The sequence below is a fragment of the Mytilus edulis genome, chromosome 9, assembly GCF_963676685.1.
Source record: "Mytilus edulis chromosome 9, xbMytEdul2.2, whole genome shotgun sequence".
NCBI lineage: Eukaryota > Metazoa > Mollusca > Bivalvia > Mytilida > Mytilidae > Mytilus > Mytilus edulis.
This window is the reverse complement of record NC_092352.1, coordinates 79,013,357-79,032,068: the sequence shown is the minus strand read 5'-3', so window position 1 is coordinate 79,032,068 and position 18,712 is coordinate 79,013,357. Positions and strand designations below refer to the sequence as shown.

Genomic DNA, 18,712 nt, shown 5'->3' with positions numbered 1-18,712 from the left:
TTCCTCGTTTTCAGTCAATTAGGCCTTTAATTCCTATAACGTATTATTTGTTTGTCTTCCAAACTTCTGTCAATTGTATATTGATTTGGGGGGGGGGGGATGTGCAATCAACAATATATATTTCAATAAATTAATTTTGTGACTGTATCAACTTACTCCAGTTGGTGGACAAGGATGTCCTGGTCGGGTTCGCGGGCCCCGTGGACCCCGCCTACATCTTATTTTACATCTGACTCCATCATAAGTCTCGTACTCAAAATTACACATAGGTTTACATTGACTTGGGCTTGCGGGTGACGTAGGACAAACTGGTTCTGGGGGACAAGGATTTCCTACAATTCAATAATAACACATTTAAAAGGCTGAAACTTTCATAATTATTTTGCATTTTGTTCAAATGTTCATATCAACTGAATTCAAGTCTCAACTTATTTAAGGTAGATTTAGTCCTCAATCTTTGCTAATGAAATAGTATTTCACAGTCGGTCAAGTTCTTTGCTTAAATCTGCAAGTCTTGAGATTGATCAGAGAACTCATATGTGCATTTATATGAAGAAAAATAAGATATGCAAGGGGATAAGACTGTTTAAAAAATGTTTTTGTTACATTCATCTTTTGGGTCAAACAAAGATCATGTTGATTGCATCTAACTTTAAAAAAAATACCTACCTGGATCTCTACAAATGAATGCACATCCTCGTCTGCAGCACTTCTGCGTGCCAGGGCAACTTCCATCATCATTACATCGCCTATGCAAGTGACCAGAGAAACAATCTACAAGAGCCAAATTAACAAAGGGACATTTGCCAGGTTTCTTAACTGGAGCAGGATTATAACAAACAAATTCACATAATCTTCTGCAGCATTTCTGTTTTCCTGGACAATTGAGATCAGTTTTGCATTTTCTTGGCAGTTCTGCTGGGCAGAATAAAGCAGCTAGATTGACTGGTGGACACTTTCCAGTTTTGTGAGGATTTCCTGTATTTAAAAAAAACATTTATTGTTTGTGTAAACATTTAACTATATTAGGTGAAACAAGTTGCACATTTTGTTATATTGAGCGAGAAGCTCAATTTAAAACACTTTTTTTTCAATAAGACGTCTTAACAAAGCAAAAGATGAAACTATAGCATGTCTCTTTTATGACCTCAATATCACTTATTTAATGATATTATGTGTAAGCGTCTCCACTCACAAAAGACATATGGTCGCAAATTACATGTATTTATCAAAGTTGTGCAAAAGTCGAACATGTAAGAATGTTGTTGTTGTTTATATATAACACGTGTTTAGTTATTTATAGTAAGGTCGGTTTTAATGGGGTTTAAAGTTTCATGCACGAGTGAATTCAGGTAGTTTAAAGTCATTCGAGCCATTGCGGTTAAAGTTACCAGTAGCACATATTATACCCGCTTCAAATAACTCGTGTGTTAGTATGGCAAGTTCCGAAAGAAAAGAAAGTCCACCATTAGTGTTACAGATCGAGATACTGTAAAACAACTTAAATCAGAACATTCGTACAAGTTTAAGTTTAATAGTAATCAGGTCCAACATGAATTCAACTCGGACATTGACTACGAGGTATCCAGGATTAAACGCGCAGCAGATCGTGAGGACTATTCCAAAAATCGTGACATTTGTTCCGACATCAGAGATAAGATTCACAAGAGAATCAAATGCATTAAGATTGCCGATAAGTCGCCAGCAGGGTGGGATACCGTGAAGGAATATATGTCCGATGACCTTGCTTCAGATTCGGAGGACGAAAAGAAGATAAGGTCGACGTAAAGTAGTAATATAACATGTCCAATTACTTGTTTAGAGAGCTATATTAAAGATGCGGACATAAATCTTGAAGATGATAAATTCATTTTTCGGCAAATAACATTCTTTAAGAAAACGAATACTCATAAGCTTCGTAATGATTCAAGACACATCTCATATACTAGAGCCAGAGAATTATTACTAGAAAAATTACAATCTTTATGACTTGATAAAATTAAGTTTGGATTACACTCGAGCTCGTTAGGATCTGGTGGTGCTACTTCAGCCGCTAACGCTGGGATTTAGGATAGAATTTTCAAGAAACATAGAAGGTGAAAATCAGACAGAGCAAAATATGGTTACGTAAAAGAGGACCTTTAAACACAGTTGTCTGTTTCACAAAATTTAGGAATTTAGTCTTTTTCCTTATGTTTTCTCGTTCTTTGTGTGTCGAAAATTTGCACTTGTCTCTGCAAGTGGCACCTCCCATGTGAGAGTTTGTGGTTATTTGATAAATATTTTATATGCGTTTGAGTTTACGAATTAGAATTTAAATGTATTTATCAAAGTTGTACAAAAGTCGAACATGTAAGAATGTTGTTGTTTATAGTTAACACGGGTTTAGTTATTTATAGTAAGGTCGGTTTGAATGGGGTTTAAAGTTTCATGCACGAGTGAATTCAGGTAGTTAAAGTCATTCGAGCCATTGCAGTTAAAGTGACCAGTAGCACTTTTCCAAAAAGATAATATAATAATTTTATATTATTTATTTGCAGATTTGTTGACCTTTAGTATGCGGTAACCAGTACCAGCTGAGAATGGTCGGTGTATTTACACAAAAAAATTATTTCATTATACATATACGAATAATTAAATGTGCACTTGTCTCTGAAAGTGTCGTCTCCCATGTGAGAGTTTGTGGTTATTTGATAAATATTTAATATTCTTTTGAGTTTACGAATTAGAATTTAAGATCTAAAGATACCAGCAAAGTCGAAATAAATACTAGAATCCATTTGTTTTAAGCATTATATTTTCTCATTTGACAAAGAAATTTCCGTTTGAAATGTTACCGTGGAGTTTGGTATTTCTTTCAATTACCTTATTACTCATGTTACTGTAACTACTCAGTCTAACTAACTAGGTCAAAATATGTGACAACTTTACGAAAGATAACCTATATTCATACAGAACTAATACCATTTTTTTTCTTTATACATATGTGACATGTTTGATGCATCTGCGTTATATTAACACATTTGCAACGTCACAAAAAAGGGCAACCATACGATTTTATCTAATAACTTGAATCTGTTATAGCCAACTATACTATTTTTTTGTTATCTTTTAATGTTAAAGGTAATATGGTTTACTATGATTATTTATAACTACTTTATTTGAACTTTGGTGGATAGTTGTATCACTGGCATTAATACCCAATCTTTTTTTTTACAAACATCTATAAGCAGAGTATGGAGTAAGAAACATGAGGTACGTATACAAAAAACTTAAAGAAATAGATATCATCACCGAGTCTAATGCTATCGAAAGTTAATTCATTAACACATTAAAAAAATCAAATATAAATCACAAAAATACTGAATAATTAAAAGAAAAAAAGAAGGGAAAGACCCTAATCAAATGGTAAAGTCTTAAACTAAAAAATCAGCATGTATCGCGTTTGTTTTTAATTTATAAAAATCTGATATTCTCGCGTGGAAAAAAAAAGTATCGTACTCGATGCATTTGTAGAACAACTGTTTAATTACTTCTACGTTTATTAACTCGGGTATTCCTGTATCAACTACATAATATTTTCTTAATATAATCTTTCTTTTTTGATACAATTAATCACTTTTTGAACTCATACTACCAAATGATACGCGAAACCTTCTTTTTTTTTAATGTAAAGTAACTTGTTATAAAGATTTTTTTTTATTCTGAAAAAAAAATGGATTGCACATAACTCACAAATTACCTCGATTACAAGGAAATTGTATTGGAGGTCTGTTACATTTAACTCCATCTTTTATGTATATTTCACCTGGTCTAGAACAAAACCCTGGTGGAGGTGGTCCATACTGAGGACAGGGACCTAATAATGTAAAAATTATTATTAAATATTAAGACAAATTAGATGTATGTGACTAACTTAACATTTCATTGAAATGTGAATAAAAACATAAAAATTGAATTAACTGCCAAATAAGTATTCATATACATTTGTAGTTGACTCAAATTATCTTACTTTTCTATTACATACTAAAAATATATCCAATTATAATCCGATATACACGATTTTACGATGCATGGACTCGATAATATGTATCAACAATTCATGTGTATTTTAGGCTAGACGCCATGTTTTATCCATATCATTGATCTACGAAGACTGCAGACGGTCATATAACCATAAACATAAATATAGTTACATGTACATCGAATAAATGCCATTGGATTTCGCTAGGTCTGTCTCCTCCATTAAAAAATCGTATATACCAGTGTTTAACTTTAAATGCTGACATCATTTTCCTGCTGATAGCTGAACCGAATCCACTTAGTGATGCTTTAACGTTGTCAAAATCTTAATATGCAAAAGGTTTTTTTCTAATATGTTGCATTCGAATGGAGATAACTGATTTGAAGCTATTATGCCTTCTTATAACTTGATTATACTGTCGCAAATATCTGTAAACCTTGTTCAGATACGTGTCGCTTGGTAAACCAAATTTGCGACAGTAAAATCTACGTTTTGCGATGATCAAACTTAAAATACAATGCAGACATCTGCTAAATTGATAATTTCATCTAAAATTGCCATTATTTTTATCTTAATAGTATTGCTTTAATGGTTAATACATAAATTAACGCTTACTATTTTTACAAATGCATGTATCACAACCATTTTTATCTGTTTCAAAGCCGAACAAGCATCTACTATTTCGACAGTTTAAACTGGGGCAAGCTAAAAAAAAAAAAGATAATAACTAAGCTGTCTAATCTTTGAAAATCCATTATTTTTAAAATTGTAAAAAGTTATGAAAGGTACCAGAATTATAATTTAATACGCCAGACGCGCGTTTCGTATAAATACGACTCATCAGTACGCTCAGATAAAATAAAGTTATAAAGCCAAACAGGTACAAAGTTGAAGAGCATTGAGGACCCAAAATTCCAAAACGTTGTGCCAAATACCGCTAACTAAAGGTAATCTATTCCTGGGATAAGAAAATCCTTAGTTTATTAAAAAATTCATAGTGTTGTAAACAGGAAATTGTAACAGTTACACTGGGTTAAAGCTGATGACCGTAACTGCATTCACGGTCATCCCAAGATGTCGGATGAAAAATTAGGTCAGTTTCTGTATTGTCTGTTAAAGTGTTTCTATATCATTTTCTTTACAAATGATACATCGAAACGATGTAAATTTATAAAAGAATCACTCGGAAATCACTAATTACTTCTGAGAAATGTGCATGAAACGGGAAATTCGATTTGAAAAAATCGCCAAGATGACCGTAAATCGCAATCGAGATGACCGTAACAGAATCAGCGATTCATAACAAGGCTGACCGTAACTGCTATTAAGATGACCGTAATTTGTAAATGATGACCGTAACTTTTAAAGGATGACCCGCAATTCTAAGAAATATCCGTAATTATATAACTATCTTTTTGTATCAAATGATTGCCAAAAGACATGCAAATGAACAGGAAGGGAAAACATGCCACAAAAGCGCGATAAAATGACACCTTACAAGCATAATAAAAAAAAATGGGGTGCACAGCCTTCAACTGTTCGACAAAAGATTTTTGTTTGTTTCTGGGATTCCTTTTAATGACAAAGAATAAATACACATTTTTAAAAATGCCAAAAAATTGCATGTACACCCATTGATATTATATCGTCTTTCATTTTGTCGTGCAAATAAAATAACAGAAATATTTTGAAAATATCATTCGAATAAACTAGTGAAGGTGAGCTCCAGCAAAGTAGATCCTTAAAATATTATTGTACGAAAAGCGTATCACAAGGCGGAACGTTGTCAATTTGTATATATACAGAAATGTTATTCATACAGTCAGGATTCTACTTCTTCAAAATTATCTCCCCATTACGCCAGTTCATGCTCACAATCGTAGAAATGGAAGCCATTGTAGGGATGACGCTCTGCCAATTTTGCTCTTGAAAACTGATAAATTTATCCACATAGCACCATTACGATCGATCGTTATATGTCAGTTATATTTTAAAAGACAAATGTATCTACTAGCTAATGAGCATTAGTTAATGATCTTGTCTGCATTGATTCAACTTAAAAATATGTTCTGTTCGGATGTCAGATGGATTTTTTGAAAATTCTTAAGCATTTAAAAAAATTCTAATTAAATATTTCGTGGAAGGGCAGACTAAACATTTTCAGTGGTTAAAGATTATAAACCCTAGTTATCACTGTTCACACACAAGAAAATCATATTTTTTCGAAGATATCCATTTTCATCATCCAAATTAAAAGACTGTCATCAAGTACTTTTAGAAAAAATAGCAATTCGAACACACCTACTCTGTTTTTGTGATTCATTAGATAGGTATCTCACTTGACCCATATATTTCATCTTTTCGTACTGTCATTTTTTTACGTTATAAAGTCAACCTGTAGCTTTGATATATAATAATGATAGAATCTGAAGCGAGATGCTATATAAAATACTCTTGCTTTGTACGTTTTAAAGACAAAATATACACCCCAAACATGCCCTAACATAAAAAGGTGCACTCGATTTTTCTCTTTTCGATACAATCGTTACCTGTTTTAGGGAATTTTTTTCTTGATTCACATAATGGAAGGGCAGACACGAAAATTTCTGAACTAAAAGATTGATATGTTCTCCGTCCCTGATAAAAAAAAATCGGAGGTTATGCATTTTCTACATCCAACTTTTATAGATACTATATAAAAAAAAGAAGATGTGGTATTATTGCCAATGAGACAACTATCCAGAAAAGACCAAAATGACACAAACATTAACAACTATAGGTAACCGTAAGGCCTTCAACAATGAGCAAAGCCCATACCGCATAGTCAGCTATAAAAGGCCCCGATAAGGACCATGTCGTCGACTTGATATCTTATTGTTTTGCATTACTATGTAATAGCTACATTGAAAACTTATGCAAATGGTGTTTTTAAAATAAAAAAATTGTCGTTTTATTTGTTTCTATTAACTTTTAAAAATTGTGTTACTATATCAAACATTACAGTTAACATTTATCGCTTTCTCGATAAACACAGAGCTTCGATTCTTTTGTTCTATTTCAAAAGTGTTTCCGCCTGCATATATAAAGACAAATTAAGATTTTAATCTGCTTCCTCTGGAACAATACACATGGGCTCGATTACCAAATATTCGTATGTATTATTAATGTTTTTAATGCTCCATTTATTGGCATTATGTTTTTCTGGTCTGTACGTACGTTCGTCCGTTCGTCTGTTTGTTTGTCCGTTTGTCCAGCTTCAAGTTAATGAAATTTTACAGTTTTATCCCATTTTCATAGTCCACTAAACATAGAAAATGATAGTGTAGATGAGGCATCCGTGTACTAGAGACACATTCATGTTTCTTCAAATTTTCGTCGTATCGCTGTCAATTTGTGTTAAAATTTTAACGTCGATATCAATAAATATTTCATTGTTTACGAGAAATATGCAATTTACTATCATTGTTATAAATCCTAAATATGGCCAATTATATTATAGTTCAAAACAAGAGGCTGTCACAACGACAGCAAACCGGATTTATTAATATTTATTTGTGTCCTGGCAATATCACAAGAACCATTACTGATGAATGGTGAAAGTGAAAATCGTCAATATCAAATTTGACCTCCATTTTGTCATCAGTATCAACATCTTAAAATTTGAAAAGCTTAGATAGAATGGTTCATGAGTAAATGCAACAACGTGAATGGAAACGCCATTTCACAATCTTTCAAGAACCATAACTCCTGAACGGTAAAAGTCAAAATCGTCCTTATTGAACTTGACCTCTAATTTGCCATCAGTAACAACATATAAAAATTTCAAAAGCTTTGGTTGAATGGTTCATGAGAAAATGCACGGACACGACTGGAAACACCATTTTTCAATCTTTCAAGAACCATTACTGATGAACGGTAAAAGTAAAAATCGACATTATTGAACTTGTCAATGACCTCTAATTTGCCATCAGTAACAACATATAAAAATCTCAAAAGCTTTGGTAGAATGGTTCATGAGAAAATGCACGGACACGACTGGAAACACCATTTTTTCAATCTTTCAAGAACCATAACTCCTGAACGGTAAAAGTCAAAATCGTCATTATTGAACTTGACCTCCATTTTGTCATCAGTAACAACATATTAAAATTTGGGAAGCTTAGGTAGAACATTTCATGCGTAAATGCACGGACACGACTGGAAACTCCATTTTTCAATCTTTCAAGAACCATAACTCCTGAACGGTAAAAGTCAAAATCGCCATTATTGAACTTGACCTTCATTTAGTTGTTAGTAACAACATACTAGTATTAAAATTGTAAAAGCTTTGGTCGAACGGTTCATGAGTTAATGCACGGACAACATTTGATTGCCGCCCGCCCGCCCGCCGTACATCCCCAAATCAATAACCGACATTTTTGTCACAAAAATCCGGTTAAAAAGAAATTTATGAAACATATTTATATCCGCTAACCGAGCCCTTATTGAGATCGACAAACTCAACAAAAAAGCTTTGAATACAATACAGATATTTCTTAGAATTGATAATCATCCTATAAAAGTTACGGTTGTCCTATATAAATTACAGTCAGTCTTTACAAATTACGGTCATCCTTTACAAGTTACGATCATCTTTTTACCAATCACGATCAATCTTGTTTTATGTTACGGTCATCTTGAAAATATTTTGATTATGATTTACGGTCATCTTAACGATTTTTTCAAATCGAATTTCCCGTTTCATGCACATTTCTCGGAAGTAATTAGTGATTTTCGAGTGATTCTTTTATAAATTTACATCGTTTCAATGTATGATTTGTAAAGAAAATGATATAGAAACACTTTAACAGACAATACAGAAACTGACTTAATTTTTCACCCGACATCTTGGGATGACCGTGAATGCAGTTACGGTCATCAGCTTTACCCCAGTGAGTTAGGCCACTCTTAGGTTACATTTAAAATGTTAAAGTTGGCGTATTTTATAAATAGTTTAATTAACAATAGCATGAGCATATTTGTACACAAATAGCTGACAGACCGATATTTTGTAAACATCTGAAGAATGTAATTTGCTATATCAAAAATGATATTTTTTTTTCAAAATAAAAACATACAATATTTACTTATCTATACAATCTTGACATTCAATCGTCTTTGAAAATACTACAAAGCATATAGATCTTTAAATTTGTCCAATGATTACAGGAACGGAAGCTACTCATAAAGATAAGCTTTCCAACATATATTGAGAAGGACTTTTTTCAATATTTTCTTTGTGCAAATAAGATATTTGGAATACAACAACAAAAAATATCACTCACCTAGTGGCGTTGGACCTCCATTCTTAAATAGAAAAAAAACATATATAGAAAGCATGTTTACCTCATACAGTGAGTTGTTTTCCTTTTACATGAATGACATAATGACATAATGATATAAAGACATAAAACAAGTTGTGCACTTTACCAATGAGAAGGTTATGTTATGTCGGTTATTCTTATTCTATAACTTAAGTATGAAAAAGAAAGTGTGGATTAGTTTTCTCGTTTGAATTGTTTTACATTGTCATATCGGGGCCTTTTATAGCTGACTATGCGGTGTGGGTTTTGCTCATTGTTGAAGGCGTACGGTGATCTATATATAGTTGTTATTTATGTCTGTGTCATTTTGGTCTCTTGTGGACAGTTGTCTCATTGGCAATCATACCACATCTTCTTTTTTATATATAATTGCCAATGAGACGATTTTCCACAAGTGATGAAATAACTACTATCAACAGTAAGCAACTATGTCGTATTGGGCTAATATTGAGTGCAGTGATTTTGATATAAATAGCACTGAACTACAAATAAGAACACAAAAGCGAAATAAACAGATAAATGATAGGCTTGAATTATTATTTCACATACAATGTTCTGAACAAAACTGTCGTTATTGAAATAAAAGCGTTCACCGTATATACAAACAGTCGAACACATATTGGTTTTACCCGAAAATATGGTTCAAACCGTCGTAAAAATGCACAATTATAACACTATCCATTTCATAATTTAGAAAAGTGTTAGTACAACATTGTATAGCGTTATTGGTGTTGTCTTTTATTCAATACTGAATTCGTCATATTACAATTCAAGGTCCTAAAAATTTTGTATGCAATATGCAATCTAAATAATTGCCAACACAACTTTCCTATTTCTAGTTTTTTGTTGTTTTCAACAAATGTACGAAAAAAAACCTCGGCGTTTAGAATGATGTCATCCAGATAAGGCAAACATATTTTCAGTGGGCCATATAGCAAAAAATATTTTTAACAAGCTAATGTATTTCCTGTGATGAAATGTACAAGACAATAATATAATGATATACCTGGGGTGGTGGTGGTGCAGGCGCTGGATCCTGAAATAATACAATGATGCACATAATCTGAGTAACTCACGAGAAACTAATAAGGAACATGTTGTGGCATCAATGAATTACAAATATTTAAAAAAGTTATAAAACCGTTATACTTCAATAATGTAATAAGTCATGTTTGATATAAACCCCCAAAAGAGTATCATTCTGTAATTAAGAAACAATGCAATGTATTGGTGTAACACCACTAATTCAGGCCCGGCCAGAAAGCACATACCAGAAAGTAGTACATATTTAACACAAAAAAGTGTAACTTTCTAAATATGAAGAATATTAATGTATTTTTGGTATCAAATGAAAGTTGAATGACTGGTGATCATTGTAGAACACTTTTTGACTTATAACTTTGTATGTTTAAAAAACTACACCAAATTTTATAAAGAGGGTACATTTTGCCTGTTTGTCAGATATGAAGTACCTGTTTTGGTATATCCGAAGTTCCGGGAGCCAGTTTTTTTTCTTATATGCCATTAAAAGAGGGACGAAAGATACCAAAGGGACAGTCAAACTCATAAATATAAAACAAACTGACAACGCCATGGCTAAAAATGAAAAAGACAAATAAACAACAGCACACACGACACAACATAGAAAACTAAAGAATAAACAACACGAACCCCACCAAAAAACTAGGGGTGATCTTAGGTGCTCCGGAAGGGTAAGCAGATCCTGTTCCACATGCGGCAACCGTTGTGTTGCTTATGTGATAACAAATCCGGTAAAAAGTCTAATTCGGTAGGTCAGATTCATGAAAGGGAAGGGGATTGTAGTTACGACGTAAGGAACATATCCGATATCATTTGTGAAACGGTTATTCCATAACGGTCAACCAACCCATGATGGCGTCCGTAAAATTTACGAAGGGATGATTTCAACTTCACCCCTATTAAAGCTATGTTGCTTTTTTTCAGTACAAGACAACCTACAGTGTAGCTTTAACATGCACTGAATGTCACGTTATTTGAACTTAAAATGAAAGAGCTGTGTCTGCTTAAAGATGAGGAATTTTACATAGAAAGCAATGGGTCCATGAATTAGTGGTCTACTTCCTATTATGACGTAAAGTTAAAATAATAGTTCAGCATTTCTGTAGATACAACAACAAAAAAACATCCATTCATTCTGTCGTTTGATGCTATCAAATAGGATTCAGAATAAATAAATTGTATGTGAATTAATCAAACTTTAAATTTAAAGCACAAACGTGGTATAATGTGATATGAAATAACATGAGATAGTCTACATATGATCAAAGTTACAAACCCCAGGCGGCCCTGTAACTCCAACTCCTGGTTCCTATAAAAGGTACATACAATGTATAGTACTAAGCAGTTTCATTCCCGTATTGTATGCACATCTTTTCCAAACCCATTAGTTTTGGTTTAAGGGGAATTCATGCATTGAAGCAAAACATGTACATTAAAAAGCATTAATACGCAAAATATGGCTGAGACCATCGAAGATCATACTTGCCAACTCATTTTAAAACAATTGGTAGAAAAACAAATGGTAGACAAACAAAATGTCTAATCAGTAGTGTCTTACGGTATTTACATCTTTAACCCATATCTCTTACACAATATGGATATGTATTTTTTCTTATATTTCCTCATGATCATCTTTTAGATCTTCACATGATGGTACATGCACCTTTAACTTTCGTGTTTGTTTTTTTAAATCATTGAGATTATTCATTACTGACCAAACAGGTGTATGAAGTTTTGTTTTGTGTTTTTTTTTTCTTTTTTCATTTAGAGAACTTTTCTTTTCAGTTATCTTCGTGTGTTATTATGTAACCACCGTGACGATACTTCTTCTATCGTGTGTGATGTTCCAAAGACTAAATATTGAAGGCCAAGCGTTTTTAATTTATAAGATACATAATTAAAAGTCGTATAATTTATGTACATATTAAAATGTGTAACATAAACTTTTTTTAAGATAAAATTATACTTACAAATGTAAAGTTAATACATCGGAGGACATTGCATCGTCTAGGACAGCATTTTGAGTGCTCTGTGGAATATTCAAACAGAGATATTGAAACGCTGTAGAAATTTCTGACAAATGCATTTCTGATTAATCTGGAACCGTTGCAATTCCTACATTTACATTTAAACAAAGTTGATTTTTTTTACCAGACATACAATTCAAAGTTAAACCACATAACTACTATAATATAGCAAGTCCTTTTTTTTAATGTTATTTTTGTTGTTGTTTTTGATGTTGTTGTTTATCAGGTCTATTCCGTTTTTTTCCGTAGAAGTACTTTTCATTTTATTCTGATTATAATGACTTGTTTTCTTCATCTGGCTAATTATTTCCATGTGCTCTATTGTTATTTCAAAAGATGTCGCTTATATATTTTGTATACATATGATATAAAACATTTTATACACTTTTGAAACTGACACCACATAACCGAACACTTTCGGTTGGAAGATTATCTTCGTGAATATATTTTTTTTCCTTCTGCGTACTACTTCGCAACCGTAATATAAATCATGTAAAAATCGTCACTAAATGTATGTTGCAATCTCTCATAATAAGAAATGGTGTGATACAAATGCAATCTACTAGGAGTTTTCAACCCGACATGTTAAAAATAAGATGCATGGTACCGTAGTAAAACTTATTAACAAAACATAGTAGAGACATAAGGTCTTTTTATATAAGGACTTAGGTCGTTGCTTGGTGACATTTAAATTGAGATCAAGGTTAAATGTAAATATGACGTACAAGGGTCTGACCTTTGTTTTAACTTTATATTTATAAATCTTAAAGCCATGGAACTTTTTGCATTAAGTTGCAGTACGGTCTTGAAAGTCAACGTGTTTTCCGGAAGTAACCTTTTTTTTCTACTTATGAAATGTAAAAGTATATAGAACTTGTTTTTAAATCAGTGTTAACTATATACTATCAGATAATACCGTAAAGGATAATTGTTAGATAAGTCGTGACAAATTATATTACATTTCAAATAAAAGTTTATAGAAACCATATACCTTTTAAATCAGCGGAAAGTAAGTTTTCATTTGTTAAGAGTAGTCATCAATCTGCCTGTCTGTAGGACTAGACTACCACGAAAGGGCTTTAGTGTACCTTATATAAAAATGAGTCCATGGTTTTGCAGGCAAGCAAGCTTACCAAATAAATTACCTTTACCTACACACTCATGTCATTTTACTGAACTATAATTAGACTTTCACTAAAAATACGCACCATAATATCACTGTCATTTTTATTTCAAGAGCAGTTATACAATTATAATTATACTCATTTGCAAATATACAGCTATATTTTAAACTGTTTAAGAACACTTGTACTATTATCCGATTCTCCCAGGATTTCATTACAGTTGGCGTAGTATAATTAAAAACATCGTTCTAGTCGTTTCATTTCGATTCGTTTCCCATTTTGCTATGTTGATGCCTTTGGAGCTTACTACTACATGCATTATATGGTATTTTGTCATCTGTGTTGGTGGCGGCCGTACGGTCCAAATTTGCTTACATTTTCACACTTTGGTCTCTAGTCAATAATTGTCTGTTCGACAATCTGTCAACATATCCTCATTTATTTTCTATCTATTCTGACATAGGATAACAATACTAGGTTGATAAATTTCAGGCATAATTTTGATAAATCATACAACTCTATATATACTTGATAGATAAAACGTCATAAAATGATGTCTTTTAAAAATAATACACCTAACTAGAGTTATTATATCTGAATGAATTAATGAACACAAATGACATCTAACAGAGCGTTCAAGGTGGCACGGTAGTATTTGCATTCCAGAATTTTGGTTGCTCTTTTGTGTACCCTACCAAAGTCAATGTATCTGAACGGTGTGATTGGACAATAAATACAGTATCAACTGTACATACATGTACTTTCCCAAACCGAGGTGTAGAAAAATGTGAAATAATTTTTTATACAGATGAAAATGATTTTTTGAGATTTTTTTTTAATTGTGTATTCACTGCATGATAAAAGACCTAAAAGCACTGGTGGCCTAAGGTTTTTGAAAATAGCAAAAAAAAAAAAAAAAGTAAACGGTCATGATACATATTCAAATTCATTTCTGAGTAGTAAAATGAAAGTACTTCAGTTAACTGTGAATGTAGAATTTTAAGCAGTGTCACTGCTTAAAATTCTACATTCACAGTTACAAAATGTACTGTGTTAGAAAGTGGTGAATATTTTAAAAAGGCTATCATTATCCCTTATGGGCCAGGTAATACTACCGTGCCACCTCAAACTACTTTCCCCATAATAGCTTACCACCAAAACAATCAGCGTCCATTATGCAGTTTGAAAACCTGGGTTGTGAACACACAATTGGATCAGGAGCTGCTGGACAAATCAAATGTACATGACTTTGCTGTAATAATAATAATAATAATAATAATAATAATAATAATAATAATAATAATAATAATAATAATAATAATAATAATAATAATAATAATAATAATAATAATAATAATAATAATAATAATAATTTTATTTTGCAAAACAAAAAATAAACAATTTTGGTCATACATGTAGCAAATACATAGACAAAGCAAACATAAGAATAACTCGACAGTAACGGTATACATGTTAAAAACAGTCATTGGTCTCCCTTCCTCAGTTAACTCGTTAATAATAGAAACAACTTACTGTCTTTATATAATTTGGTGTTGATGGATTTAGTATAAATCAGTCAAGTTAAGTATTATTGATTGATTAATTGTTGGTTATTTAACGTCCAGTGGCAAATATTTCATGCATGTTCTGAACGAGAACAAGTTAACAATAAATACAATAGGTAGGTCTTGTGATAGAGGCCATCCGGGATGACGGTAGAGAAAATGTGGACTGCCACAGGAAAATGAGGGTATATTGGATAGGGACAAAAATTGTGCCTTCCAACAGGCCATCTACGGACCCCTCATTAAGTTTTTACAAGGGCTCTTAACGTATAAAGAGCGTGGCACTCTCTTTACACGAGGCATTGGATGTAACGTCTCCATTCTTACCGGACGTGGCTGAAAACTTGATATATCCCGTACAGCCAAACGGACGCTTCACTTTGGCAAGCGTTTTACTGTCGCTCGGAAGAAAACCAGTTGACCCTTTTTTCTATTCCCCAGTCACCCTTGGGGGCTTATTAAGTGTATTAAGATTTACATGTTTTTGTATATACTATTTTAGAAAGATTTCTCTTTTATTTTTTGTAATTTTACAGTTATAGAAAAAATGGAATTCATCTTCGAAGATATTACATATTTTACATTTTCTTTCGTTTCTTAGTATTTTTGTATATCATCCAGACTGAGTTTCTATTTAAAGACCCAGTAGTCAGCACTTCTGTACCTGTGCTGACATGAATTATCATTGTCACGTTATGGTCATATTTATAAATAAATAGTTTACAAAACTTTGAATTTTTGAATACTAAGGCTTTTCAACCTCAGGAATAGATTACCTCAGCTGTATTTGGCAAAACTTTTATGAATTTTGGTCCTCAATAATCTTCCACTTCGTACTTTATTTGGCCTTTTAAACTTTTTTGGATTCGAGTGTCACTGATGAGTCTTTTGTAGACGAAACGCGCGGCTGGCTTGAATACAAATTTTAATCCTGGTATCTACATTGTATGTTGAGTTTATTTATTCTAAATTTGGTTATCATTTTTCTTGTTTCTTTATTTGGTTGTGATAGGTAGTATTCCATTTGAATTGGTCATTTATATTAGATTTAAGAAATTTATATATTATTTTATTATTTTCATTCAAGTCATTTATTTCATTTTCAACAAGAGTTTGATAATAGTTTTTATATAACCGTTTTTTAATTGGGGTTTTAAATTTTTAGACTGTTTAAAGTTTAAGTTTCTTCAATAAGTTTGATGTCCATATTTATTTCTTGTGACATTTTTTGCAACCGTATACATTGTACCAATAATATGTCCCTTTAGTATCTAAATTTTATCTAAAGGCATCATTAAGAGGTGGGTTTAGATTTTAATTATTTAATCTTGATAGGTACATTGTACATCATAGTTTGGGTTTTCTAATGGCAGAAGTTCTAGTTCATTTCTTGCAGTTAGATTTGTTGAGCTTCTTTTTGTCTTCAGTACATGTACTTTTTTAACAAAATGCAGCTGGGTTTTTCTTAGATAGTTTTATCAATATAAAGAATAACATCTGTTGTTGGGCCATTTTTGTTAGCTCGCAGTTTAGCTCTATCAAATTGAATATAAATGTCCATATAACATATTTCACTATAATATGTTAGAATAGGTTTAACCAATGTTTCAAAAAGGTTGCAAGACACTCTCACAGGAAGTTTCTAAGCCTGCTGAGTAAAAAATTAATAGGAAATAAAACGTTTCTTGCCTTTTTTGCAAGATCTGAACTACAACTAATACAATGTAAGACTGCCATTAGATGTTTTAACACATCCAAGGTTTATAATAATAATTGAGTGGAATCTTCATATCTATCACGCTACATTAATACATTGAAGATATCAGAGGATTAATTAACAATCAGATTGTCAAAAAATATCATTCATGAGGTGGTTTAGATTATACTTTACTATACTTGGTTGAATTACAAATATTAATAATGGGGACATTGAAAGAATTTGTTGCGTTACGTGTATAACGTATTTGAAAAACTGCGTTGAAATTGCTTTTTTTTTGGCTCCGTGTTGAAGGTCCTCGTTGTGACTTTGAGATGAAGAACAGCAACAAAAGTGACATCTGATTGACGAAGTTCGTAAGCATTATTTTTACAGAGCCCCCTTCTACCTAGGTCCGCACTATAAAAAAAATAAATTTAAAAACAAAACAAAACAAACGAATTGACCTAAAGAAAAAGCCTTGTCTTTTAGATTGAGAACAGAGGTAAAAGCCTTGTTTTCTATTTAAATATCGAATGTATTTCGAAAAAAATAACTTTTTATTACTTACCTGTGTTTCGGTAAACAAAGAAATCAACAAAACTAAACACGACAACATGGCTTTGTTTGGTCAAACAACAGTTGTTTTCCAAATGTTGCAAAGTTACCACTTTTTAGTTAACTGACGTTTAAAGTAACTGTTATTCAAATGTATATTCGATCTTATTTTGTACAACATTCCATGTCTAATAATTCCGGATGCAAAAACAATATTTGTATAATTCATATTTTGTATTTGATCAAATGTAAAGATACATGTAAAACTACACGAAGATTAAATAAATTAAGGCAGCCGAATATGTACAAAGTACTCATATATTATAATTTAACACCATTCGACTATTCAGGAAAAATGGAACGCAGTAACCGGATTTTAAAATATGCCATGGCATGGTTTTTTTTATTATAGATTTTCCTCGAATAGAACTTATTGCACCAGCTGCATGTGTATGCATATTATAAAACCAAATAAAGCATAATGTAAAATTAAACATTAAACAACACTGCGTTTTGTAGAAATAAGTTGGTTGTTCAGTTCTAATCTTATGATTTAATTTTCATAATACGATTTGTAATGTTGACCATACACTCGTGTTAAAATTTATATTTTCCGCGTATAATAATCGTGATTCAGCGTTTGTGGTTACAAAAAATTGTGTCATACATTTGTACATGTCATGTAAACTGTACAGTTTTTCCTCTTTCATTGGAGGCGTATTACTAATATCAAATATCTACAGAACGGGACTGGATCGTAATCCTTCTCTAGTTGGCTGGCGAAGATCAATATTCAAAAACAAATGCCATTAAAAATACTTGTAAGAGGATGTGGACGGGTATGCGTGCCAATGGGACAACTCTCCATCCTAGTCACTATTTGTTAAAGTGATTTGGTATATCATGTTTATGAAGTTATTTCAATCGTTCTTTATCAATTTCTTCGTCTATTGAAACCTTTCATATTTCTTTTTTTTTAAAGGGAGGTAACTCCTTACTAAAGCCTCGGTCACACCTTACCGGATAGCACGAACGGACTAACGGATGAAAATAAAAGTTGACCGTTGACAAAAATTTTATCCGTTGGGAGTCCGTTGATGTACTGACCGAATAAAACGGACGTGTAACGAATGCATAACGGACACACACCGGATATGCAACGTACGAGAAACGGAAACGTACCGGACGGAACGGATGTCGAACGTACATCCAACGGACGAGTACCGTATAAAAAGGACACCTAACGGAAGCGTACCGGATAAAACGGATGAACAAGATATACGGAAAAATTAAAGACGACAATTATAATCCATG

At 32.2% G+C, this 18,712-nt stretch overlaps 1 protein-coding gene across 1 annotated transcript in view; it reads right to left on the bottom strand.

Moving 5' to 3' along the window:
* LOC139489128 (uncharacterized) overlaps nt 1-17,587 on the bottom strand; it is a 38,505-nt gene extending 20,918 nt beyond the window's left edge. Inside the window, exons 1-10 of the mRNA XM_071275260.1 lie at nt 17,412-17,587; nt 14,732-14,831; nt 12,399-12,457; nt 11,705-11,737; nt 10,394-10,423; nt 9,349-9,370; nt 4,640-4,729; nt 3,743-3,859; nt 670-978; nt 157-332 (exon numbers count right to left, since the gene is read on the bottom strand). Coding sequence (XP_071131361.1) covers nt 157-332; nt 670-978; nt 3,743-3,859; nt 4,640-4,729; nt 9,349-9,370; nt 10,394-10,423; nt 11,705-11,737; nt 12,399-12,457; nt 14,732-14,831; nt 17,412-17,459 — 984 coding nt within the window. The 5' untranslated portion in view covers nt 17,460-17,587. The remainder of the gene's footprint in view (nt 1-156; nt 333-669; nt 979-3,742; nt 3,860-4,639; nt 4,730-9,348; nt 9,371-10,393; nt 10,424-11,704; nt 11,738-12,398; nt 12,458-14,731; nt 14,832-17,411) is intronic.
* Nucleotides 17,588-18,712: the final 1,125 nt, after the last annotated feature.